At 40.5% G+C, this 27865-nt stretch overlaps 2 protein-coding genes across 25 annotated transcripts in view; both read right to left on the reverse strand.

Moving 5' to 3' along the window:
• Mb (myoglobin) overlaps positions 1-27865 on the reverse strand; it is a 205153-nt gene that overhangs the window by 167707 nt on the left and 9581 nt on the right. Inside the window, exon 1 of one of the 2 annotated variants that reach the window (XM_051189293.1) lies at positions 21407-21416. The exons of the other annotated variant lie outside the window; for it this stretch is intronic. The gene's annotated coding sequence lies outside the window, so the exon portion shown is untranslated. Of the gene's footprint in view, positions 1-21406; positions 21417-27865 lie in introns of those variants that run through there. 2 annotated transcript variants of the gene reach the window in all.
• Positions 1-27865, reverse strand: part of Rbfox2 (RNA binding fox-1 homolog 2) — a 246182-nt gene that overhangs the window by 107838 nt on the left and 110479 nt on the right. Inside the window, exon 1 of one of the 23 annotated variants that reach the window (XM_051189283.1) lies at positions 24690-24785. The exons of the other annotated variants lie outside the window; for them this stretch is intronic. Coding sequence (XP_051045240.1) covers positions 24690-24704 — 15 coding nt within the window. The 5' untranslated portion in view covers positions 24705-24785. Of the gene's footprint in view, positions 1-24689; positions 24786-27865 lie in introns of those variants that run through there. 23 annotated transcript variants of the gene reach the window in all.

Raw genomic sequence — 27865 nt, forward strand, 5'->3', positions numbered from 1 at the left:
TGTTACTGAAAAATTACACACTACCATTAAATTAAAGTATATGGTCTCACCAAAAAAAGAAGAAAAAGAAAAAAGAAAATCTATCAGGAAATGGAGCATAGGGCTAGAGGAAATCACTCAATCACTCAGCAGTTAAGAGCACTGGCTGCTCTTCCAGACCACCTGGGTCAGTTCCTACCACTAACATGGAAGCTCACAATACCTGTAAACTCCAGTTCCGGGGCATATGATGCCCTCTTCTGGCATCTCTGGGCAATGGGGTACACGCATGGTGCACAGAAATACACAAAGGTAAAGAGTATCAATAATGTCTAAAATGCCAAGGAGCAAAAATAATATTGTTCATGCAACACTGTAACAGCAGGTAACAGCGGCTCACCTTACAAATAAAAGACTGTTAAGCCCTCAAGACAAAGCCCTTTCAAGAGCATGCTGAAAGGAGGTCACCTCCTCTGTTATAAAAGGTCTAAACTCACAAAGTAGATCACAGTCTAAAAACATGATTCGTTTCATCTTTCTTTTAGTTCAGTTCTTTAGAACACTGATCATATTTGATCACTGGGGAAAAACAAACACCACCACAAATTCATCCATATACATATACAGATTTTTAAATGGTGGCTAGATTTCCATATTGGGCCATAAGAACTTCAGATATGATAAAGGGTGGAGAGCAGGGCTCTGAGACCACTGAGCCATATCATCAGAAAATAAAAGAAAATAATAATCTAAAACAGCAGGAAGCTTCAAACAATGCTGATGTGGTACATAGGAAATTATTCCCCAGTCATGTTCCAAGACAAGTGGTAGGAGACTAAATTAATCATTGGCCATGGAAGTGGTGGTATGGAGACAAGAGGAAGGAGCAAAGGTGCCTGGTTCAGTGCCTGGTACAACCTTTAAGGTTGGCTTTGCTTGTGGCTTTTCCACTCTATAGGTACTCTAAAGGTGGAGGAAATAAAAACAAAACAGGAAGATTCTGAACAGAATGGGAAGGAAAAGCAAACCTTATTAAATGCTGCTGAATAGAGTGGAGGGAAGAAACAGTAAGAACCCGGACTTAAAAAGATGTTGGAGGCTTAAGAGAGAGGAGGAGGAAAGGGGCCAAACACACCTAGGGTATCCCTAAAGAGGCAAGAAAACAGGTGGCAAAGAGCCTGCTCAGTCCTGCTGCTTGGGAACACAGCTGGCACCACATACCTGGTCTGGGGCTACAACAGTAGTAACTGTGGCAACCAGAACAGTTAACAACATCTATACACTAGGCATTTTTTGAGAGGCACATCCTGTTCCCACAAATGCTGTTGTTAGAATTTTATAGTCAAGAGAGCACAATGATTTGTCAAAAACCACTGGAACAGTGCATTCACCAGAGTCAGGTGTGTGTGCTTCTACTGGAGCACCAGTGCCATCAAGCAGGCACCCAAGCGTGCATTGGATTATAAAAGAGTGACAGGTAGTGGGGCAAAGATTGTTCCACCACTACTAAGTATCTCTTTGTAAAAGAAAGAACCACAAATAGGAAATGTCAGGAATTTAGCACCCATTTAAAAAAGACACTGCGGAGACAACAGTAAACAAGCTAGACAAAAATCCCCATTGGACAAAGATGGGGAGGTGATGGCAGGCAGCTTTTCTGAGTTTGAGACCAGCCTGGTTCTATACAGTGAGTTCCAGGACAGCCAGGACTACACAGAGAAACCCTGTCTTGAGAGAGAGGGGGGAAAAAACAAAAACCAAAAACCCAACAACAACAACTAACAAAAACACTTCTTTATAGGACACACAGGTAGGTTTTTGGGGGGGGGCATTTTTATAGTATTTAAAAGATAGTTAAGTGTAACGGAGAATTTGAAGGCTTGAAAGGGGCTTTTTGAAAGGCTCATATTTGTGCAGAAATCTGAAAACACAGAGGAAGAAAGGCATATGGACCTAGAAAAGCACACTACAAGCAGAAGAAAGAACACAAAGGGCAATATCAAAGAGAAAGAGCAACAAGGTCAAAGCAACTGGGAAAGAGTGAGATGTGGGGAGAACAGGAGGAATCAAAAAGCAGAAGTAACAAGGGTCAGCTTGCAGGGTCTATGCTTCTGCTCCAAGTGACATATGTCGGTGAATTCTGAGCATGATCACATTTACATTTTAAGAAGACTGCTTTAGATGAATTATTTAGTGCTGGAGGTGAGGGAGCCAAGCAAGGAGCAGGAACAATAACCCAGGCAAAGGAGGATGGTTCACCGAGTCAGGTCAGAGAAGATAGAACTGGGCAAAGGCTCAGACCTGTTACTTTTGAAAGGTAAAGCCTAGGGGAGCTGCTAATAAGCAGGACTAGCACAAGGGAAAAAGACCAGGAAGGCCACAGTCACTACAGTACTTAGTTCTAAGGAGCTGAGAGAGGTCATGATCTGAGAAGAGGAAAACTACAGGCATGTCAGAATGCAGACTAAGGCAAGTGAAGACCACAAATTCATGGGACTATGAGATGGCTCAGTGGTTTATTTAAAGCACTTGCCAAGCATGCCTGCTGAACATGATCCCTTAGTACCCACAAGGTGGAGTCAGAATTGACTCCTGCAAATTACCCTCTAACCTCTACCAGTGTACGATGGCTAGCAAGTACAAGCATGTACATGCACACACATACACAATATTTAAAAAATAAAAAAGAGATCAGAAGTTTAGCTTTGGAAATGGTAAGTTTAAGGTAGCTATTACATGGAAATGTCATGTGAGCATTATCTATAAGCTAGCAGAGGTCTGGCCAAAGGGTATGCATTTGAGAGCATCAGCATCCAGACAGAATTTAGCCCTCTATATCAGTATACCATCAGTCTACAGATTTTTCTTTTTCCCCAGGGGATGGGAGTTGGGGATTTCTATTTGTGAGGATTTACATTTTCTGATTTTTTTTTTCTTAAAAATAAGAACCATCCCCAAAATAATCTGAAAAGGTTACTTCTAAAACCTGCTTCTCTTACTCTAGGCAAAGAACTCCAGGCAATGAAAGAGTGAGAATGGGGGCACAGCCTTTCCCAGGGAAGAGCACACCAAATGGTTGTCCAATACACACACAGAAGTAACATTATATGGACAGAGCAGGTGGAACTTACATTTTAGGAATGAATACATATACAAGTATGTATGTAACTAAAGAAAAAGAGGTCATAAATTTGAAAGAGAGAAAGGAAGTTATATGGAAGAGCTTGAAGGGAGACGAGGGAAGGGGAAAATGATGTAATTATATTATAATCTCAAAAACTAAACTAAAAAAAAAAATTAAAAACCTGACTCTACTATGATTAACATACAGTTCCTTAGGTCCTCTTATAAATCCAATAGCTGTTATAAGGTTTTAGGAATTTTATTTTTTCTGCATCACTTATTTAAACATTGATTTTCTATGGGTAGTGATGGCACACACCTTTAACCCCAGCACTGGGGAGGCAGAGGCAGGCAGATCTCTGTGTGTTCAAGGACAGCCTGGTCTACAAAAGCAAGTTCCAGGGCAGCCACAGCTAGAGAAACCCTGTCTCAAAACAACAACAACAACAACAAACAGATTTTCCGTGGATCTTTACTTATTAACCACTCTCATTTATGTTGAAGTGCCCACTGGTTCTGAAGAATGCAGCAATGAACAAGCCACTCTCAACAGACACTCCTGTTTTCTCATTGCATTGCAAAGCTCTTCCTGGCATCTTTCAAGAAATCACAACGAAGTCTGAAGACTGTCTTTATGGGTTGCTTAGTCTTCTCTGAACATTTATAAATTCAGTGTTTTTAATCTTTTCACCCACAACAGTGAAGAGAATAACATTTTAAAAGTAGACATTTCACAATTACTACTGAATGATTCACAAGGTATAAAGAAAGCAGCATTCTAAACTCAATGGCCATGGGCTGTCCTGGAAGTATGTCTGTAGACGAGGATGGTCTTGAACTCACAGAGATCTGCCCGCCTCTGCCTCCCCAGTGCTGGGTTTAAAGGTGTGTGCCACCACTAACCTTGAATATTGTTTTTTAAATAACTTATTTAACTTTATTTTTTATGTACATTGGCATGAAGGTGTTTAATCCACTGGAACTGCAATTACAGACAGTTGTGAAGTACCATACACAAGGCAAAATCAGATTTGCACATCTCGAGACCTACAGTAACAGAACAAAGGGCAAGAGCAGTGCAAAGACTGATGTACAACTCAGCCCTCCAACACATGACCTGTGGCAGTTCTAGACTGGGACTAGCTTTAGCTGTGCTTGACCAAACAAAACAACAAAAAAAAACCTTCCTCAGATGGCACTAATACCACAGCCCAGCCAGCTTTTGTTTTTTAAAATTAATTTATTCATTTTATTTGTGTTTTGCCTACATGTATGTATGTGCACCAAATGTGTTCTGAGTATTAGTGGAGGTTGTTAAGAGGACATCAGACCTTTTGGAACTGGAATTATGGAGGGTTGTAAGCTACCAGGTAGTTGAAGGGAAGTGAACCTGAGGTTCCTCTCCTGCAAGAGCAACAAGTGGTCTTAACTGCTGAGCCATCTCTTCAGCCCCCAGATTCAGATTTAATAGATCTTCACAGATGAAAATGAGAAATGAGGGACTGTCTCTGTCTGTCTGTCCATCCTAAGGTATACTACTGAGGATCTCAATCCACTTCATTATTGGAGTAACAGATCCAAAACCTGCTACAAAAAACAAAACAAAACAAAACAAAGTTGACATCCTGTTGTGGTTGAGCATGAGTCTAGCATGTGCAAGACCCTGACCCAAAATCCCAGTGCTATGGTACAGAGCTTGCTTGGCATGTGTGAAGCCCCAGGCTTAACCTCCAGCACTGCATACATTAGTTGTGGCAGAACACACACTACATACATTAGCTGTGGCAGAACACACCTATAACCCCAATCCTGAGGAGGTGGAAGCAGGACCAAGAATTCAAGGTTGTCCGAGTTTATGTGAGACCCTGTCTTTTTGTTTTGTTTTGTTTTGTTTTGTTTGAGACATGTTTTGGAGCCTGTCCTGGCACTCACTCTGTAGAGTTGTAGGCTGGCCTAGAACTCACAAGATCTGCCTGCCTCTGCCTCCCAAGTGCTGAGGTTAAAGGCGTGCACCACCAACACCCGGCTGAGACCCTGTCTTTAAAACACACACATACATACATCATAAATACAGAACAAAACAATCCTAAAATGACCTGATGCTATTACAAAACTAAATAAAGGAGGGGCAGACAAATGGGTAAGGTGGCCAGGAGCCACAGCTGCAGAAGAATAGCTAGAGGATGGCTCCTGTGATATTCTATTATATGGTTGATGCTAACGTAGTAACTGCTTCTGTGAGTATAGTCTCACAAATAAGACGATTCCTCACACACTAGAAAATGAGCCTGCAAGAATACAGAACAGCAGCAGTAGCTCTCAGAAAATAGAAAATGGGAACAGAAAGAAAACATGAAATATTGCAAAGGGGAGTTATAAAACAGAATAAAGACAGGAGATGTAGCTGGTGGGAACATGATTTCCACCTAGCATCCTGGAACAGAAATGTGTGTGGGGGTGGTGGGATGGCTCAAGTGTGACTTGTAAACACTCTAGAGGCAATATACATGAAAAAGCATATGGCTTATGGGAGTAGAGGGGAGAGATGCCAAGGGTCTTGCTATGCAGTCTAGGCTCTAAACTTGTGATTCTCCTGTCCTACCTTCCAAGTGCTATGACTACAAGTATACACCATCACACCCAGCTCTGTTATTCCATTACCCCTTTTTATTTTTACTTCAGGCTGAAAATACAAAAAACTTAAAGGGCCCACTGGATTCAGGTGCTTAATATTTAAATGTGCGTTAAGCATGAATGGAAAAGCCAATGGCTAAAAGAAGAACAAGGACTTGGCCTAGAGTATTAGAAATCTCAAAATGGCAATGATAAACTTCACAATTATCCAGGAATGTCAAACATCCAGCAAATTATGTCATGGAGGTGGGGATGGAAATGGGGCACAAAGGAGAGCTGAGGTCTGACCAACAGATTCATTAGCAGGCAGGTTGATGGCAATCTTGACAGGAGCCATTTCAGTAATACAATGGTAACAGACACCTGACTGTGGTTAACAGGAAATGAAAAAAAGAACCGGCATGAACAGCCCCACTGAACAGCCCCACTGCGTTTGCTTCACTGGCAAAGGGAATCCACAGTTGCTGGCAGAAATAAGAAGACAGGAGGAACATGCCTTTTCCATAGGTGAAAGGAAACATACTGGACAGACATGGGAAATCCAACAGAGAGAGAAAACACAGTGATTCTGAGAAACCAGAGAGCGGCTGGATCCACGTTCCAGCACACAACCAGGGTCTTGGTTGATGGTGGTGTGCAGGAGAACCTCTCCTGGCTGTTTGAGCTTCTCACACACACTCTGAAAACCATAGGGAATCCTCTCTTCGTTCCCACCTGGTGGGTGATTTAATAGCAAGTGTGGAGTTCTGGCACAGATCACTGCACCTTTCTAACTTGCTCTCTTGGGTAAACTGTTTTCTTGAGAAAGGAACAGGGAATGGCACAAAGAACTTTTGGTCCTTGGCCCAGTCTGAGGGTTGGGAAATAGCTCTCTATGGCTCTTACTTCCATTGTCTGAACTCTCAGTTCCAACTTCCAAGTCATCCCATCTTTGTTAAAGGTGGCATGTGTTAACAGCTAAGTTTTCTCAGCCTGCTTTCTGACAGAAATACAGCCCTTTCTCATTTACACAGTTCTTTCCTGCCTCAGATGTATTGGTATTCAGCAAACTAGAAAAGCTAAATCCACAAATATCAAGGCAGCTCTTGTGAAAATGGCCAGCAACCCTTGCTTTGGTCTGTGTGAGGCCTTGTTGAAAGGATTCATAGTCCTAGACTTCCTTTTTAGACTAGTGTGGAAGTTAGAATGTAACTGGTCCCTGTTAGCTCATAGGGAGTGACACTAATGGGAGGTGTGGCTTTGTTAGCGTAGGTGTGGCCTTGTTGGACAGTGTGTCATTGTTGAGGTGGGCTTTGAGGTCTCATATATGCTCAAGCCATGCCCAGAGTTTCAGCTCTTACTGTTGACTGTGGGTCAAGATGTTTCCAGCAACAAGTCTGCCTGCCTGCATGCCACTATGTCCTGCCATGATAACTATGTCCTGCCATGATAACAGACTAAACCTCTGAACTGTAAGCCACCCCATTAAATATTTTTCCTTTATAAGAGCTGTCATGGTCATGATGTCTCTTCACAGCAAGAGAAACCCTAAGACAACCATCTTTTCCTTGAACTGCCATTGACCACCTAAATATTATTACCACTTACCATCTAGAAAGGCAAGTTTCAAAAGCATCATATTCTGGATTTGATGTAGATAGCAGCCCTCCCTCATCTCACCCTGCTCCCACCATCTTTATTACAAGCAGCCAAAAGAGCAGTCATCTTCAGTGATTTGCTTTGATATCAACTCCTAGGCACAAAACCACAAACTCCACTAAACTCTCCCACTACACAGCAAAGACCTCCGATTTCATTTGTTAATCCTTTTGACAATCCCCTCAAAGTCTTAAATTAGAAATCTTTTCAAGATAAGTATCCTTCTCCTTCAAGTTCACTGCCCTGTCTTCAAATCATGCCTGTATTCTGCTCCCCAAGCCCAGAGTTGTTACTCTGTGTAACAAACCCTCTCAAACACAGGAACTTAAAGCAATAGCATGACCTCACACTTAATGTGGACAGGAAATCCAGCTGGGTTAGTGAGGTGCTTCTGGCTTAGGGGCTCTCTCAGGGTTGCCATCCATGTGTTGGCAGTCACCAAAGCTTAAATGAAACTCATTCACATGGCTGTTAGCCCTAATCATCAGCACCTTGGCACATTGTCATTCCATGGGGCTACTTATAAGACAGCAGGTTGTTCCCTCAAAGGACAGACCCAACGAGAAAGCACTGGGAAGGACGAACTCTCAAGAGCAAAGTTGGTCTCCACAACCACATTTACTGTCTGTCATATTCTAGTCCTGCAAAGCCACTAGGTCAGGTCTTCATTAAAGGAAGAACCTGCACAAGGGCCTGAATGTGAGCGGGTGCAATTTTCAGGTACATCCAGGATGCCATCTATCAGTCTAGTTGAAGCTCAATTCTGAAGCACTATGGCAAGGTTTGAATCTTTTTTTAAAGAGAGTTCTGTCACATGACTTATTTTGGCCCCCAGCTTGCCTCCTGAGTGCTGGGAATACAGGCACCGCGCCTAAGTTTGAATCTTGCTTCCTCAGGTGCAGAGCAAAGAAGGTAACAGTTGGGAAAATAGGTGACCCAATACTTCATCTGTAGGAAGCATCTGGTGATTCCTATTCTCTCCCTCCCAGTCTCAGCGGTCTTAACAATTTTGACATTTTCTCTGGCAGTGGATATCTGTAAATGAATGCCATTGAGTAGCATGCACAATGATTTTATTTTTCAATGAGTCCATAAAATTTATTTTTAAATTTGATAAAAGAAAATTAAGTTAAAAATATAAACATCTGCAAATAATGAGACCTAACAGGAAGATCACACAGCAGCAACTGCTCCCCCCTAAAAATATATCCTTGCCAACATCTCTCCCCTTTGCTTTACTGTATTATTTAGGGAGACTTTCAGTTCATCTAAACCCAAAACAATTATTTTAGTCTAACAGTAACTGTAATAATTATAACACATTAAACAAGATAATCATTAAGAATCTTTACATATCTGCTTTTCTTGATTGGTGAAATAGCTCAGTGGGTAAAGGCACTTGTCACACACACACACACCATGGCATATGCACAAACAAAAAATATTAATTTTTTTCAAATTTCTGAAGAATAGCATTCTAAGATACTAATGGGAATTAACTGTACCCATTTTAGATGTGAGATAAGAACATAAAGAATGTATGGCTTAAGGACCACAGAACCAACTAATGATTGAGCCATTGATGGAAGAGTAACCAGCATATGATACAATTCATTATGGAGTCACAGCCACTGTGACTGAATTCCAGTTTTAAAAGACCTTGTTAAAACTGCTATATGTTAAACAGTTCATTTCAAACTTATGAAAAATAATATGACAGTTATTTTAAATAATGAGCATCCAGCCTTAATTCAGTTAACTTCTGAATGGTCTACAGTATAAAGTCAAATAAGCAAGCAAACCCTACAGGCATTCAGAAGAACAGCAGTGCAGAGCAGACAGGCTTCCATTAAGTAGGATACAAACCTAGCATTTCAAGTGGACACTGCTACAATGACAGTTCATTACACTTACATATAATATCTATCAGCCTTCCGTGTAGTGTTTGCGAAGTTCCTGTCTATGCTAGACTTATATGTTGCTAGGCAACATGTGCTCTTTTCTTTAATAAAAGTGAAGATATCAGAAGGATCAGGTGAAGAGCAGCAGTAGCTCATGTTCAGATAGGGATGCCATGGATTTTAAAAACAATCCATACTTCAGAAAGTGGGGGAGAGAAAGTGACTACCATCCCTAAGATGGACCTAATGAAGTGCCCTTAGGAGCTGCATGCAGTGCTCTCCATATTCTCTGTGCATGTGTGGACCACATAACCATAATGAAATGTTAGTCCTCCAAACAGTTTAAAATCCCAAAATGAGCCTCTATACTTGGTTTCTTCTCTAATTTATAAATTGTGTAACAGCAAAGCACTACACTCGTTTGAAACATGGCAAATATACTTATAGATACTTAATTATAGATACTTAAAGGCCACATTAGAACAATCACAAAAACAGCTCTCTTGTTGAATCAGAAGCCATTAGCAACCCTACAGAAGACACTAACCAGTTAGACTAAAATCTAACCTCAGGGCCACGCCTTCACCTCCAAACCCTTTTCCTCTCCTATATGACTAAACGGGAAAAGGTCTCCCTCACCCTAGTCTCTCTTCAACCCTTTTCACAAACCCAAATGTAAAAAAACAGTGTTTCAAGAATGATACTGTGCTAAAAAACCTTCAAGAGTTTTCTAGGCTCCGTATACAATGACTTAATGTTCAAGGTCCTCTTCCATGCCAGTCACTTCTAATGAAACTGGTGCCCTCAGTTTCCCTCCAAACTTTGCTTTCTTGCTTCTTTTCACTCTATAAATGTCCATTATGTGTCAGGTACTTTTCCAGGGACATATAATGACCAGTAGCTTCATGAAGGAAGAATGTCAATTGGTATTAGGTACAGTAGAGGAAAAAAAAAAATTGAGAATAGAAGATACACAAGGAGGGAATCAGCATATATGTAGGCAATTCCTTTATGACATCAGAGTACCACACAAACAAGAAAGGAAGTTATACAGACATGTAAAGTAAAGGGCAATAAAATAGCTAAGTGCTATGCCTGGAGGCAAGTATATCTGATATGTTCAAATAATAGATGTTTGTCAGTAAGAGACCCATGAAGCAATCAGAGAAAAACTTCTACGAAAATGATACTAACACTTAAGCAGGAGAAAATAATAGGGCCACCCAGGCCAGTGTAGGACATATGACATATGCTGATTGAGATATGAAACTATTCAGAGTTTGGGAGAGAATAGCAACAACACATAACATTCATTCTGGGGCTGAGAATATAGATCAGTGGTCCAGTGTTTGCCTACAATACATGAAGCCTTGTATTCACTTCCTAGTGCTGGAAGTAAACCATGTCTCTACTGGTGTTAGTTCTTCTGCCTATTGCTAGGGTATTCACCACAACCATCTCTCTAAACCAGTGGTTTTCAAAGTGTGTTTTCTATCTGGCATCAGCAGTATGGGAAACTTAGAAATGTAAAGTTCCAGGCCCACCCAGACCCAAGGAATCTAAAGCTCAAGGCAGAGCTCAGGTATCTGAATCTCTTGATAAATGACTACATCTGAGATTGCTGCTACTGCCCAATGGGTTCATTAGAGTACCTTGTTCATCTGAGAGACTACCAAAATAATCCCATCTGGCTCATCTCCCCTTGTCGCTGCCATGGCAGTAAACCAAAGCCTTAAGGACAGCTCATACGTGCTTGTCCACATCTGTTCCCAATCCTACCTTCTACTCCCGAGAACTGAGGTCAACAGTATCCTCAGCAGACTTGTCTAAAAACCCACCCTCTATTCTACAATATGCCCCATTGCTTTGCTCTAAAGGAAGTCTGACAGCTCCTAAGAATATAACTGTTTCTGCGGCAAAAGCTGTTCACCTGCTTGGCAGAGGCAAGCATCCTCCCTGCTTCCAAACCCCTACCCTGTACTCACAGAGTTGTCCACCTGTCTTGCTGTATTCCTTACATATGGCACCCACGTGGCTAATAAGAACTTCCACTTAAAATTTAACAAAAGTTTAAAAAAGGGTTTTACAACCAAAAGAACAGAGACAAGCAAGGTTTCTTGGTAGCAGCATTTATCTCGGTTGGACTCTGATTTGCGAGAGACAAGCAGATACTTGCGTGGCTTCTTTAAGGAAGGTTTCCTGACTCAGCATAAGCATAAGCGGCAAAAAACTGCACGACTTTAAAAAAGCACTGCTAACAATTTATTGGTGTGTACCAGAGCTGGCAATGGCAGTGACCACATCTTCAAGCCGGCAGTATGCTGCTGGATGGCAGCATAGACTAAGGCAGTGAGCACAGCTCTCAGTTCTGGTGGTAAAGGTACCCGCCGCCATCTTTGGTAAACCACAGCTAACAAAGCTATGATTTTCATTTTAGCAATGTTGTTGTTTAACAGATAAAGACTTATGGCCAGACAAAGATAAATATTTACAGTAAAGACAGATTCACATTAAGAAAACGCGCTAAAGTTTTACAGTGTGTTCTAAAATATATGTAGGCTTGGGAGAGAAAAGGAATAAAATAGTTTTAAAAATACAGCAAGGAGCTGGGTGTGGCGGCACACGCCTTTAATCCCAGCACTTGGGAAACAGAGGCAGGTGGATCTCTGTGATTTCAAAGTAAACCTGGTATGCAAAATGAATTTCAGGACAGATAAAAGTTACACAGAGAAACCCTGTCTCAAAAAAAAAAATAAATAAATAAATAAATAAATAAATAAATAAATAAAAATAAAAGAAACACAGTAATAAGAAAGTCAGGATGGAGAGAATCTGTATACTGTATGGCATTATATTGTCTTTATATCGTTTGACTGCTGAGGAAACAACTGTTAAAGGAAATACTGCTGGATTAATTCAATTTATATACTATAAAAATGCTTTGACTCAAAAATTTAAGTTCAAGGGCAAGTTACTAGGGAAAAGGATTTCTATTTTTGTTTCCACAGAAAATGAAAAGCTGTGGATTCCTTCCAGACTAATGTGGTTTGATCAAGCCAACTTGGATAAGACAGACTTGCAAATTTCAGCCAGGATTTCTGCATGTTCTTAGGATCCCCATGACAGCGCCCCCTATCAGCAGGAAGTAGTTTGGAAAGAACAACGCCCAAATTCCCAAATATTGTTTATAAATGTTTGTTTTCACTTTAAATGGAGCTGGTTATAAATGGTTAATGATCACAACCAACATCTTTTTAAAGGTAAAAAGGGGACTGGAATGGATTTTCATTTATTGATAGAATTTAAGGTTAATTTTGTGATATGTATATTTCTCCTTTTGTTTAGGTATTGTGTTTATATAGCTCATTTAGAAATGTAATGTATAATTTAGTAAGATTATAGATAGTTACCTATAATAGTCAAAACTTAAGTTAGGTTTTACCTATTATAGTTAAAACTTATAGTTAGATGAGTTAGGTTTTCTAGATATACAGAGATGTATTTGAGATGAATAGGCATTCTTCAAACCTTTCAAAGACGTACAGAATATGGCATTTAAAAATGGTTTAGGGTTTTTCTTGACAATGAGACATAAATCCCCCTGGCAACACCACCTACGTCAAAAAGGAAGATGGACATCGAAGAAACACGTATGGAGTTTGCTTCCAGTATGGCAAGACTAGCCATTTGGACAAGATACTGCTCTTGTCTGGACTGTATGACTTTGTGCTATATAAACTGGACATGTAGGACCCACAGGAAAGTGACTGCTGATTCAAGATGGACATTGCTACAGAATTCCTGCTTCATGGAAGAGTCTGCCAGACAGTCTGCAGGACACAGAGAAAAGTGACTGACAAACTGCCAATACAAGAAGACAGTTTAAAGTTTCCTGCTTTGCTGAAGAGTCTGCCAGACACATTATGACCTATGGGCTGAAGATGGAACATTACAGAAGAACTTCGGGTGACTGTCCAGGCAGTGAGTTGTCTCTGTCATTTCTAGAGTTTATACATTATCCTACTGTGGTCTTTGAAGGAGTTGAAAACAAGTAGTTATGATTATAGTTTTCCTTAGTTAGGATTAAAGATAAGTTACATAGACTTTAGACACACAAAGATAGGATAGATGATGGATTATTTTCTTAAATCTTACTAAATGTTAATGGACTAAATATTGTTAACTGTGATTCTTACTTGATAACTGTTGTGTTATATATTTTGCTATGTTAAGGTTAAAACCCTTCTTTTTATTTAGACAGAAAAGAGGAGATGATGGGAGATGTCATTCTGTAAATATGTTTCTCATACTGGTTAATGAATAAAGCACTGTTGGCCAATAGGAAAGCAAGATAGGTGGGACTAGGAGACAAGGAGGAAAAGAGGAGGTAGGAAGGAGGAGTCAAGATGGAGAGTCTGGAGAGAGCAGGACGCCAGCCGGCTCTCCGGTAAGGCCACGTGGAAATACATAGATTAACAGAAATGGGTTAATACTTAAGACAGAGCTAGCCGATAAGAAACAAGTAACTGGCCAACAGCATTATATCATATACAGAGTCTCGGTGTGTTAATTAGGGCTGGAGTGGAGGCGGGACAAGACCAGCGGTGGGCGGAAAACCCTACTCCTTACAACAGATCTTTTAAGAGGTTCTATTTACTGACTTCCCAGTCTTAGTCCTGTCTTCAGTTCCATCATTTGTCTTCTTTTCAGGACTTTGACATTCTAGGATGTCAAATGTTTTCAATGTTTTTAGCACCAAATATATTTTTCACTTGAAGCACCTACCAGCATCAGGCTAACACCACCATCACCTCTAAAAATGTCAAGCATTTACAGAAGAGTCTGTATGTGCTAGTTTCCCACTGCAGTTTTTGAACCTTCTTATGCTTTCTGGTCTACAGAGTAACTAACTCCACCTTTCTTTACCGTCTCTCCATCATGTTCCTCCTTTCTTCCTAGGGCAGCTTAGATGTGACAGTCTAATTGTTCTTTCTAGAAGTCTTACACCTATCCTCAGGCATAACAGCTGTATTATTTGCCACTCCTTATATTCAAAGTTCAGCTTTGTTCACCGAATATGACACAGAGAAAGAAGACAAAACCAGAAGACCTCCATGAAACTAATGTTCCCATCCTACCTGGCTATAAGGTAAGATGCCCTCCTATGTACTGGGCTGGACAGATACACTCTGCTCCTGCAATAGCCCTTTTCTTTCTAGCACCCTGTTTCTTCATCTCTACACTTAGATCTTTCCCACTGACATGACACATGCCTGACACCTTGTGAAAGCCCTTCAGCCTCTATTTCCCTGCAGTTATTGCCCAATTCTGCTCTCTACTCCTTCAGTGTTCCTAGTCTGGACACCCACACTACCAATTAACAATGCAGTTCATCCTATTTTAGTCTCCCAAACAGCATTCCCCAGTCACTAACACCGTACCAAGGCCAATGTTGATTATTTGGTCTTATTACCCAAACTCAGCAGCACTTTCTTCTCCAGGCAAATCTGTTTAGTTTTTTTTTTTTTTTTTTTTTTTTTTTTTTTTTTTTCCTTATACAACCCCATCTTTTCAGTAATTTTCAGAAATAACTCAGGGTTTTTATCTCAGCCTACTCTCTATTACATTTAATCTCCAGGCTTTAAATATTCACCAGTATATACAATAAACCTCAATCTTCAACCCATAACTCACATGTCTCTTCTGAGCTCCATATCCACTTACACACCTAAAAGAAATCTCAAACACAACAGAAAACAAGCCATAAAAATAGCCCCTTCCATTCTAATTCCTCAAGCCAACAGATGAGAACCAGGTTTTTCCTTCATCTTAGCACATATCCAAACTTGCCTGTTGGGTCCTAGCAAGCTGCCCTTCAGACTCCCAGCTTCTTGCTTAAGACTCTGGGAAGAACTTCCACTTGCTCTCCCTTTTCTCTTCCTGATGAGAGCCATGCTCTTAAGACCTGCCAACACTGGCCATTCCAACCCTGAACAAAGTTCAGGATTTCTCCCACAGGAAGTGAGAGAGGTGGTCTCCCCAAGCTCTCCAGACCATCCCCATTCTGTCCTCTCCATCCCAGCCACATCTCCCTTCCAGTCTCCGCTTGTTCCTACTCCATCCCCTGCTTGTAGTTCTTCCTCCTTATAGGCCCCCAGTAGTCCTACTCAGGTCTTGTTTACTCCAGTGAAACATCCATGGTCACATTTCCTTTTTCCTTAGTACTTAAGAGTTACAAAGCTCTTCTCTATGTGTCCAGTCTGCTCTCTTTGAAGTTTAAACAAGGAAAGAAAACCTGTGGAAGACTCCCCCCTCACCTTGCTTGCTGCTGTTCTGCCTCCCAAAATACAACAAATGGAGCACAGTAATCTCAGCTAATGTACATTAACTGTTTAAGTCTTATTACTAACATAATAACCTAAGAGTGATAGGAGAAGTCATTCTGTAAATATGTTTCTCTTATTGGTTTATGAATAAAGGCACTGTTGCCAAATAAACAGGCAAGACAGGTGAGACTAGGAGACAAGGAAGCTTCTGGGAGATGTAGTAGAGGAGATTCAAGATATAGGGACTTGAGAGAAGAGGTCTGGACCCTCTCTCGGGTAAGATAAGACCCATGGAAACACTCAGATCAATAGAAATGGTTAATATTTAAGACAGAGCTAGCCAATAAGAAACACTAGTAAGAGGCTAACAGCTTTATATCTAATACAGCGTCTCTGTGTGTTATTTGGGGCTGACAAGGCTCTGAGACCAGGTTGGAGGGAAAACTGCTCATAACACTAAGAGTTTCCTGAACTTTCCTCTTTTAATGTGTCTGGTGATATGTGTGCGCAGGTGGGCACATGGTGGTGGTGGTGGTGTGTGTGTGTGTGTGTGTGTGTGTGTGTGTGTGTGTAGGTCTGAACACAACCTGTTTGTCCTTATAAACAGGGTCTTTCATTAGCCTGGAGATTACCAATTAGGTTAGTTGCAGGAATCCATATTCCTGTCTCATCTTGACTCCCCAGTGGGAAAAAGCATCTATTAGCATGCCTGGTATTTTCATATAATCATCAAGTGCTTTGTTTGTTGAGCCATCCTTGGAATCCAGTGCCCTGGGTATTCATTCATTCATTTAAGGATTATCATTCTGTTGTCCAGGCTGCCTAAAACTCACTCATTATGTACCCCAGCTGGTTCTGAACTCAAGGTGATTCTTTTTCCCTGACCTCCCAAGTGCTTGCATTACAGGTGTGACCCCACCATGCCTGGCTTTCTAAGATGTTATGTACTAACCCAAATTTATTCAGACTGTAAACTCTATAATAACAAGGAAGCCTTTTGTTCTCTTTCTAATATATAAATCTGATGTTATGTCACCTTGCTTAGATCTTTTAAGTGTATCTTTATTAGAATAAGCATTTTCCTATGTTTTAATTTGCTTTGTGAGACAAAGCCTTGCTTTATGGCACAGGCTGGCATGGAACGCTCGGTTCTTCTGCCTCAACCTTCCAGAGTGCTGGGATTACAGGAGCATACTACCATGGCTGGCTCAAACATTCTCGAGTATTTTAGATAAACAAGTGTCTGTGATGTGTTTTACCAATAACTGCCATTCCCTGAACACAAGTTATATGGAATTCTCTAAGGTTTTACACACATAAAAGGGAGGGGGAGAGAGGAGAGAGAGGGAGTGGGGAGAGAAGGAGGGAGAGGAGGGGAGGGAAGAAAGAGGAAAAAGAGGGAGGGACGGACGGAGGGAGGGAAGGAGGGAGGGAGGGAGGAGGAAGGGAAAATGAATGAACATATGTGTGTATGTTTTGGTAACTTATTTACTCTCTTTTAGAAAATCCTTTTAACTCTTCAAGCCACTATTTATCTTTCTCCTCCTGAGCTTGTTCTACTCCCAAAGCCAATCCTATCCTCTTGGAGCACAAGCAATTATCCTCTGTACTCTTATATACTTCACTTCTCTTACTCTAATGGATATATTCAGTTCACATTTATTTATTTACTTACTCATTTTTTATAAGTATAAAGCTGTTGGCCAATGACTAGTGTTTTTTTTTTTTTTTTTTTTTTTTTAAGTTGGCTAGCTCTGTCTTAAATGTTAACTAATTTCTATCAATCTAAGTATTTCCATGTAGTGGTCTTGGCTTATTGGGAATGCTGGACCTGCAGCTCCTTTGCCTGTTACATCTCCATAGAGAAGAGAGTGATTTCTTTTTTGTCGCTTCTTAAATTTTGATTCTGCCCAGGTACATCACTTCTTGCCTGTCTGTACAGACCTCCAGACTCCATGGTTAGCTACTGGCAGTTTCTGCCCAACTATATCACTTCCTGGGATCACATGAACACTTCTCTCTGCCTATACTTCCCAGAATCCTCCTTGTCTCCTAGTCCTACCTATTATCCTGCCCAGGCAATCAGTGTTTTATTCATCAACCAATAAGACATATACATAGAAGAACATTCCCCATCATCTCTTCTCTGTCTAAATAAAAAGTACAGTTTAACATTAAAATAGTAAAATAGTTATATATAGTCAAAATAGTTATATATAACAAAACAGTATTAATCAAGAACTATAACTACATTTAGTCCATTAATATTTAGCAAATTTTATAGAAAATATCTTATCATCTATCCTATCTTTGTGAGTCTAAGGTTTTATATGTAACTCATCTTTTATCAGAACTACAAAAAACCATAATTATAACTATCTGTCTTCAACACCATCAAAGACTACAGAAGTGTAGTATATAAAGTCTAGATTTGACAGAGACATCTTGCTACCTGGACAGTCACTCAAAGTTCTTCTGTAGTGTTGGAGCATCCATCTTTGGCCTATAGGCAACAGTGTGTCTGGCAGACTTCTCAGTAAAGCAGGAAATTTTAAACTGCCTGCCTGCAATGGTAGTTGTCAGTCATTTTTCTGTGTCCTACAGAATGTCTGCCAGACTCTTCCATGAAGCAGGAACCCTTCAGGACTGTCCATCTTGTTTTGCAAGTTCCGCAGTCACTTTCCTTTGGGTCCAGTTTTAAATAGTCCAGGCCAGAACACTTTTCTTGCCCAAATGGCTATTTCTGCCATATCAAAGGCAAACTCCATAACCAGTTTCTTTGATGCCCATCCTCCTCTCTGAAATAATTGGTGTTACCAGGAGCAGTTGTGTCTCACTGTTATGAAAAATCTCAAACCATTTTAAATGCATTATTCTGAAGGTCTTTGAAAGGTCTGAAGACTATCTACCCATCTCAAATATATCTGTATAGCTAGAAAACTTAACTAACCTAACTATAAGTTTTGACTATTATAGGTGACTATATACAATCTGTATTTAATTACGCATTACATTTTAAAAGACCTGTATAAACACAATACCTAAACAAGGAGAAATTTACATATAACAAAATTGACCTTAAATTTGTACCAATAAATGAAAATCCATACCAAAGCAATGCATTCATTTCTATATCCTATTCCCCTTTTTTTCCTTTAAAAAGAGATTGATTGTGATCATTACCACTTATAAACAACCCTATTTAAATGAAAACAAACATTTGTAAACAATATTTGGGATTTTGTGTGCCGTTCTCTCCAAACTACTTCCTGCTGTTAGGGGGTGCTGTCTTGGGGATCCTAAGAAGACTCAGAAATCCTAGCTGTAGTAGTCTGCAAGGCTGCCTTGTCCAGATGTTTTGAATATTGGATCACCTGGGCCACTGCTTCAGGGGTCTTGCTTCATCAAACCATATTAGTCTGGAAGGAATCAATCCACAGCTTTTCATTTTCGAGCACTGCTGGAGCCATTTTGTAAAGTGAGCTTTCTTTCTCGCCAGTCTGGTTCCACAGCAGGAATGCTGGACCTGTAGCTCCTTTGCCTGCTACATCTCCACAGAGAAAAGCTCAGTTCACTTTTAAACATGATAGTCTACTGTATTTTATTTTATATTCCTGGAGTGCCTGAGATCAAACCCAGAGTCCTGACCACTAAGCTAGACTCCCAGTCTTAAGCCTCTTGTATTTAAAACACAGCTTCTCCCCACACCTAGGTACTCACTGAATTCCTCAAAGTCAAACTTTTCCATCTATTGTTTCTATCTTATTCCCTTGTCTTTCCCCCATGGACTTCTCACCTGACTCTATTACAGACAGGTTTCTATCCTCATCATTCACCCAAAATGACTTGCTAAAAGCCACTAGCAACCACCATGCTCTTGCCTTGATTTCCACATCCTGGGTTTACTCCTGAAGAACAGGCCCCATTTCCTGTCAGGGCTTATCCCACTCTATGAGGAACTAACTTCCTTTCTTGCCCTCTATTTCCTACTAAGGCTAATCTCATTTAAGCATGCAGTTTCTGTGACACTTTACGAAGTTTTTCACAAATTAACCTCTATCTTTCCGTGTTTTCCTGGACCTGGGTAGACAACTATCTAAACAGTATCTCCTCTCTGAACATCTCAAAGTTACCCCAAAATATTAAAATCAAATCAAGCCCATGATCCCCTTCACCTTTCCTTTTACAAAAACCTGTCATTCATCCACATCATTGGCAGCTCTGACTGTTTTCCCTCTGAGTCTCTCTCCCAGAGCTCCACTTCTCCCAGTCCTGTCCCTGAAACTGCTTCACTACAGTCACTATACTACGCCTGAATTTTTTGCTGCTTTAATCTGCACAGATAGCTTAAAAAATAAAAATAAAACAAACTATAAATTCTATTTCATGTACTCCTAATCCCATTTAAAGTCTTTTATAGTTCACTGCCAAGGACCCATTTGTAGCATCTAGCCTTGTGTTATCTGAGCTGAACAGTTTCTACATGTTGTGATACAACTCAATTTACTACTGTCGCATTCTTTAGTACTATAGACCAACTAGATTGGAAAGTGATTTCTGGAAGGTGGGCACACTAAAAAATTAGAACATAGCTTCCATTTAAAAGGTGTTGTGATTACTGCTTTATATTTGCTTAGCACAAAATAAGCTTCAGAAAACTTTCAGAGAAATTCCAATAGTCTATCTATCCTATTTTTGAAATCTGAATATTCCAAAATGCTCCACATCAATGCACAGCACAAGCAAGACCATGTTTCTGTCTAAGATATCCATGGGTTGCTGCTACTTCATTCTGTAATGGCCAGATTCCCCCCTCCCCCCCCCAAGGACACCATGAACAATTTAAGAATGTTCCAAGCACTATCACATCCTTTCCATAACCTGTGAAGCATGGCTCAAGTAACCAATAGTAGTCAAGACAGAATTCCTATTTCCTTATTTCCCCTAATCTGTACCTGGGTCATCCTGAGTGCAGTGGTGCCAGCAGGAAACCACTGAACAAATAAGAGAGAGGTTAGGAATGACGCAGTGTGCTTTAGGACACAAATCCTAACCGTGACTCACAATTTTCTCTTTCTAGTCTTTAAAATGAAGGGATGGAGAACTTCCAGAGTTGTTGAAGACTGCAAGTGGTACATATATGACCATCATACATGTTAGCACTCAATGGCTACTTAAAGAAATGAAAGCCATTCTTTAAGAGAGATGAGGTTGAGTTTCCAGCCTTGCTATTTGCTAAGTATCATGAACTTTTTCTTGATCTCTTATTCCTCATTTGTGTGTGCAGTAGTCATATCCTTAGCAATGTTGTGAGAATGAAAGAAAACAAATGCATACATAAAAGAACTTTCTTAACTCAGTAAAATCAGACAACTATTCCTGTATTTATTCTTTAAGGACACACAGTGTCTTTGACTATCTTTGCACTTGCAACAGCTAATTCCACTAATTGCAGTCACTCCTTAAACAATGGATGAATTGATTTATTAAGACAGAACTGATTGCTGACCAAACAATGGTTCAAATGGGATCTAGAAGTCCAGTCATACAGCCTGTGGGTAAGTGCTCCAACCGCCAGACTAGCCAAGCTCAGATTGGACTAGAGAACGGTTATGACTTCTGCAGTATAATTTTGTTTATATGATAAAAAAAAAAAAAAAATCACATAATCATCAAGCAAACATGTTTGCTTAACACATGACTCAAGTCTTTCTTTTTCTTCTTTGTCTTCATCATTTAGGATTACGAAGACAGGGTGAATAAGTGACATAAGGACTTCACATAGTGTGGCATATACTCCCAAAGAGTTGAAAGGCTTCCTACTCACTAATACTTCAAATACCAATAAGGGGTGAATAGTTCATGCAAAAGTAATCTGTGTTTGTCAAAGTTCTCCCTCTGTTAATTCAGGGACATTCTCAAATCAATGGGAAAAAACAAAACAAAACATTCAGGGACCATTTCCAGTCTGTTTACACAAATATTCAAAGCAAAAAGCTGTACAAGAAGGGTGGTGCATGCTATAATCTCAGCAACTGGAAGGTGAAGTGGGGGGAGGGGGACGAGGGGAACCAGGAGTTCAAGGCCATCTTTGTCTACTCAGTTTGAGATTGTCCTGGGCTACATGGGGCTGTCAAAACAAAGAAACAAAACATAAACAGGCGATGTGTACTATTTATTTACTGCGCATCCACACCATGTCACGTGTATCTCATAGCTCATCTCAAATAAAGATAATCATGTGGTATGCATTAATTTCTCTGGACAACAGATGAGGAAACTGAGGCTTGCAGGTTACGTAACTTGTTCACCGCCACATAACTGGGAAGGACACAAGTAACATTCAGTGAAGTCTCTAACATTAACTCTGCACTAGATTAGGCCACCTACTGACATCAAATGCACCAAAGACACAAGGATGACAGCATTCTCTCTCAGAGTTCTAAAGACATGGACAAATTAGTGAGCTATACTTAACTGCACTGAGATGGTCTGTAACCTTCACCTTTCAATTATGGGTTAGATGAATGGCCACACCATTTAAAGGTACTGACAACTGAACCTAGCTCAACAACTTTTCTGCAACACTAGAAACAGTGCTACTGACATATTGCTAATACTGAACCAAGCAGACAGCTGGAGATAATGCATGTGACATAAGCTTTACAGCTTTCTTATGCTAAAAGAGCATACCTTTTGGGCATACTTACTACTATATAAAATTCTCAAAATCAGGAACATTCCAGGTTCACCCTACTGTCTCAGTACAGAAGCTGAGACACAGAACTGTTAAAGGGTTACTCACAGTCGCACTATCATTTCCCAGGCTAAACCTAGAGCAGAACTCCAATCTCCCATTTCCTCCTGGTAAGCTTTCCCCCATACAGCATCTCAGGGATTTCTGCTTAATCCTTGACCATTAGATATAACCTCCTCCATGTTCAGGGGTTGTACAGTTATATTTCTGCTGGCTGTCTATGGGCTAGACAATGAAAACGGTAAAGAGAATTTTTGGTGCAAACAACAACATCCAAACCTTCAGGTGTCACAATAAACATAATAAATAGCTTGGTGTGTGGGTGTGCGGGATTTGTGTGTGTGCATGTGGAGACCAGAGGATGACACTGGGGTATCTTCCTCTATCTGGTCTCTCACAGAATCTGGAGATCATTTTTAACTAGACAGGCTGGCCAATTTCTCTGTCTCTACTCCTTCCCCCAGTGATGAAGTCACAGGTATACACTGCTATACCCAGACTTCTTTTCTATGGATGCTAGGGATCTGAACTCAGGCAATGCTTGTACGTAAAGTACTTTACTCTCTACCCCTGAAAACTAGCATTTTAATGAACAGGGCTTGGTGATATACATATTTAACTCCAGCACTTGGGAGGCAGAGGCAGGAGAATCTCTGTGTGTTCAAGCCCAGCCTATTCTAAGCACAGAGTTCCAGGACATCCAGGACTACATAAAGAGACACTGTCTTAAATGAGTAAATAAATGGATGAATGGACGGCTGGATGGACAGATGAATAAAGTAAGCTTATAGCACACAGTGGCAACTGCAGATGGTCAATACAACCAGGGAAATCACAAGAGCCTTTGGCTGTTGCAGTTCTCTTGGCACAACAGCGTCTCAATGCAACCCATGGTGTATTAGCTGGCAAGCTGTTCTAGGGTTATAGTAAAGACACTAAGATAAATACATGTGTAATGGTAACACACAAAGAAATAAGGAAGGAGACTGTCAGGGTCCCTTTCATCAAGCCTAAGTAAGCTACAATGAAATTAATTCAATTCATACCCCTTCATAACCTCTTAAAACAACCAAAAGATAGAAGAGCCCATCCTTCCAGAGAAGGATGTGGATCAATTCCTCACCCAATGAAAACTACTTAGAGTGCATTAATGTACCAGCAAACCCGAGTTCTCTTAAGTACAGTACTACAAAAATAAATCAATAGAGGGAGGAAATTACATTTCAAGGTTATATTCAAATGGAAAGGAGAACAGATAAAGAAGCCTCCCTGATACACCGTACACACACACACTCTGTGACCCAGCTCCATCTTCACAAACATCGTTAAAATGTTGGCTTCTGGCATTTACAAATGTAGCTTCCTGGAGCCAAGTAGGTTCCTACAATTCCAGACATTTGGGCTGAAGGGCAAAGGGCAAACCGAAATTTCCAAAACCTGGCTAGTAGCCAAAGGCATCACATGAACTAATAGGCTCCCTTAGCAACACACAACAGCTGTCTGCTAAAGACAGCTTTCGCCATCTTTACAAGGGATTACTAATGCTAGTATTTTTACAACTAAGAGCAAAAGGGGAAAGAGGACTCTGTATGCTTTTCCCTGACATTTTCCTAAAAGTTTTTATATTTCACCATTTATAAACTCTCTAACTATAGAAGTTCACTATATTCTACACCACAATGCCACAATTACCAGCAAATTAAAATAAAGTAAGGTACATATTAAGTTCTGGCTTTACAAATGTAAAATGCTTTATATTGGCTGGTTATTAATTACTATTTCCAGCTGCCAAGGGTCTTGTCTTTAACCATGAACAAGTCACTCTTTGTGACTTAATTACTTCCCTCATAGTTTCAGTAACAACAATGACCTATTCCACAAGACAACTGTGAAGGATATTAATTATTAGATAAAAACTCACAAAAGCTTATTAAGGACTGTGCCATCTACTGGTGCTATCTACATATGTGACTTGATTATCAAAGCCAGCGTTCTCATCACATAACATGAAAGCCCATCCTGACCCACAAGGAAGACTGCCATTCTTGAAGCCTCCAGTTATTGTCACCTGCCCACTTGCCTTCTCCAAATCTACCAAGCCCAGGGGACAGCACTGCTCTGGGAGCTCCGGCCTTTGCAAAACATTTAACAAGATAAACAACACTTAGAAACCAGACTCCAATATTGTAATCTTCAGGGTTCATAGGCCCTCACACCTGTGTGAGAAGGGGCTGTGGTCTGTGCTCTGCAGAGCCTCTGTGCAGGAACAGAACCTCAGCTTTCCACTCCTTATATGTGCAAGTGCAAGCCTTACCACAGCACTCTACTCACCCAGAGGTACATCATGGCAGAGCCGCTGCAGACTCAGCTGGCGTTGAGCCTGAACTGTAAAAAAGCACTTCAGTGAACCAGAGGAAAAAGGATACCACAATGGGGGAAAGGGATCAAGCAGGGAGAACCCCTAAAATCACTTGGGTTAAAAAATCTTCTTAAACACACACACACACACCAGTTTTCTCCCCCCTCCTCCCTCCTCTCTAGTCGACTGTTCTGTTGTTCTCTCCTCCCTCTCGCCCTCCCTCCCCCCCTTCAGGGAGTTCCCAGCCCAAGTGTCTAAACTGGAGTGTACAGCTCACACTCTCTGTACTTGCCTTCAGGGAATCTCTCTGTCATTCTCCTTCTGGAAGCACAATTGCCACTCAAAAAGATTGCAAAAGGCAGGATTGGGCGAGATTGGTAATGAACAAACAACATCAGGTTCTAGTGCTAGACATAAATTAGTTCAAACATGAATGATGCAACCAACAAACTCTGCCCTCCAAGATCAAGGCAAATGCACCAAGCTTGCCCCCTGTCCTGATTCTTCTAGGTCCCCTGGCAAAGGCTGGGCACAAACACAGAATCTGCTAGGCTTCTACATTCCCTTTTCATGACACTGGCCTGGGTTCCACTATGCTTTTTGTCACTTTACCACTAAATACTCTCAATCTATAAGATTTTAAAATACAGGGAAATTTAGCTACACACTTCAAAAAAAAAAAAAAAAAAAAAAAAAAAGCTTTTCATCTTCATCATTATTAGTCCTTGCTGCCATCACTACTGCCCCTACTTAACAAAGCCTTCTGTCTGAAAGGACCAGCAACAAGGATTTTTAGATTCACATAGCTCTTGGATGTCTAGCATGGTACACAGACACTTTACCTGAGCATATGGACAGAGCAGGGTAAGCAGGGTACAAGGCTTGGATCTAAATTCCTCAACCAAAAAAACAGGTGTAATACTTTGTGGGATTGCAATTAGAAAAAGGCATATACTATAAATCTCTGCTACAAATCCTGGTCACACATTTTCTAATTTTACTTCAATTTAAACACTGTATCTTCTGCATGTCAAATCTTCTACCCATTATGACCACTGATAAGTTTAGCAAATCACTTGTCCTGGTGCTTTTTTATTCCAAGAACAACTGAACTTGCCCCCATCTACCAAGGCTCACACACTTTCCTGACGTCCATGACTCACTATGCCATGTTTGAACTCAAAGGCACTAACACTCAGGAGTCAGAGGGAGAAAGAAGATCCTACAGTCTAAAGCCTTTCAAGTGCGTCTGGCACATTTAAAAACAGCTCCCTCCACCCTGGAAAATCTCTGAGTAAGGGCTACAATTCATAGGAAGGCAGACCATCTTTGGCACTTGTTACTGGCTGCTCTGGTCCCACATGTTCAGAAGTGCTGATCTCAACCTTTCTGTTCTTCCCATGAAAACTCTCTGTTTCCTCTAAGGACAAGGTTACCTCCTTTCCAGTATAAAAGCAGAGTAAAAATTTCTAAGCTTAAAGCTGGGATGGGGTTTTTGTTTTGATTATTAAAAAACAAGAAAATAAGTATTTTTTTCTGAGAAACTCTCCTGCCCTAAGAAAACAAATCTTAATTATTTAGAATCTTTAATATGTTCACAGTTAATCAGTACATGCAATTTTCCTGTCTCCCAGTCAATGATCTAAATTTGAAGCCACCAGCTTTGCCTCTCTTCCATGAGAAATAACATGTTAACATTACATAAGGGGGGTGGGGTGAGGAGTAAAACACAATGTCACTGTGTAGCCCAGGTTAACAATGAATTCACAGCAATTCTGCTTCAGTTCCTAAATTCTAGAAGTACCAGCCTAGGCTACCACACCAAGCTTAAGACTGGTGATATTCTTTAATCATTCATCAACTGTGGCATCAATAAAACAAACATGATCAAGTTCAAATAGTCATAGTCTCATTTTAAGGGATAAGATAAAAATAACAATATATCTGCAGCTGGGTGAGGTGGAGCATTTGGGAGGCAGAGGCAGGGGGATTGCTATGAGTTCAAGGCCAGCTTGGTCTACAAAGGGAGTTCCAGAATAGCTAGAGCTATTAAACAGAGAGACCCCGTCTTGAAAAACAAAACAAAAACAAAGCAAGAGAAAATTATATGGGGAAAAAAAAAATCCTCAAAGCAAGAAAAGTCATAAAACTCAAAAAAAAAAAACCACCTTTACAATTCTTACAGATAGAACCACTTAGAAACATCTTTAAAACCCTATGAAAATTTTTGTTTTAAATGTATGTAATTCTTTCCTTACTATAACTTTTCAGTTAGGTGGACAGTCAGAAAACAAACTGCTGTGTTGTTCCTTCACAAACAGGAAGGACACCGACAAGCCAAGGGAATCTCCTGTGTGTGTGTGTGTTCATGCCCATGCATGCTCACATTCTCTACCTCTAAACAAAAGAAACAAAGAGGCAGGAGAAAAAATGTCTTTCCAGTCACCGGAGTCAAATAAGGAAGCCTGTAGTTTAAAGCCACGTAAGATTCATGTTAAGGAGCTGAGGACATGGCAGAGTAAAACTGCTTGGGTAGCATGTGTGGGGCCCTGAGTACCACCACAAAAGGGTCTAATGATTTCACACTATGCAGCTACCTGAAAACTCACACACAGTGCTCTGAATTCTATCAGCCCCTATATTAGTTCAGGGGAAATGGGTCAATTTGAGTACTGGAGGAGACATACTTCCAGGGCAGGTGTGAAGAAATCTCTAAGCATGCTTGATTCTAGGAAAGAAAAGTTAACTTGGAACTGCTTGTGGGTGCTGTCAACAACACTACTCTCAGCAAGCTCTGTGACTGCTGCTTTATGGAAGTGCTGGATTTTATACCATGAAGAGTAACTTTGTGACTCCCTGTGACTTTGAGAGGCTTAAGTAAAGTGTCTATATGGAGAGACAGCATAAGTTCTCAAGCACACACCTAAAAAGTCAGGTACTGAGATTTAAGAAGAACCTGACGCAAACATCTACATACACTTTATATTTCTTTCACCTTTAGGTAGGCCTGGGAGAAATAGAAATAATAAGCCTTATTACAACAATGCAAGCTAGTTGACTGGGCATGGTGGCACATGCTTTCAATCCTAGCATTTACATGTAAGAGGCCAGGTCTACAAAATGAGGCCCTGCCTTTAAAAAAAGCAAG

The sequence above is a fragment of the Phodopus roborovskii genome, unplaced genomic scaffold (genome assembly GCF_943737965.1).
Source record: "Phodopus roborovskii unplaced genomic scaffold, PHOROB, whole genome shotgun sequence".
Lineage (NCBI taxonomy): Eukaryota > Metazoa > Chordata > Mammalia > Rodentia > Cricetidae > Phodopus > Phodopus roborovskii.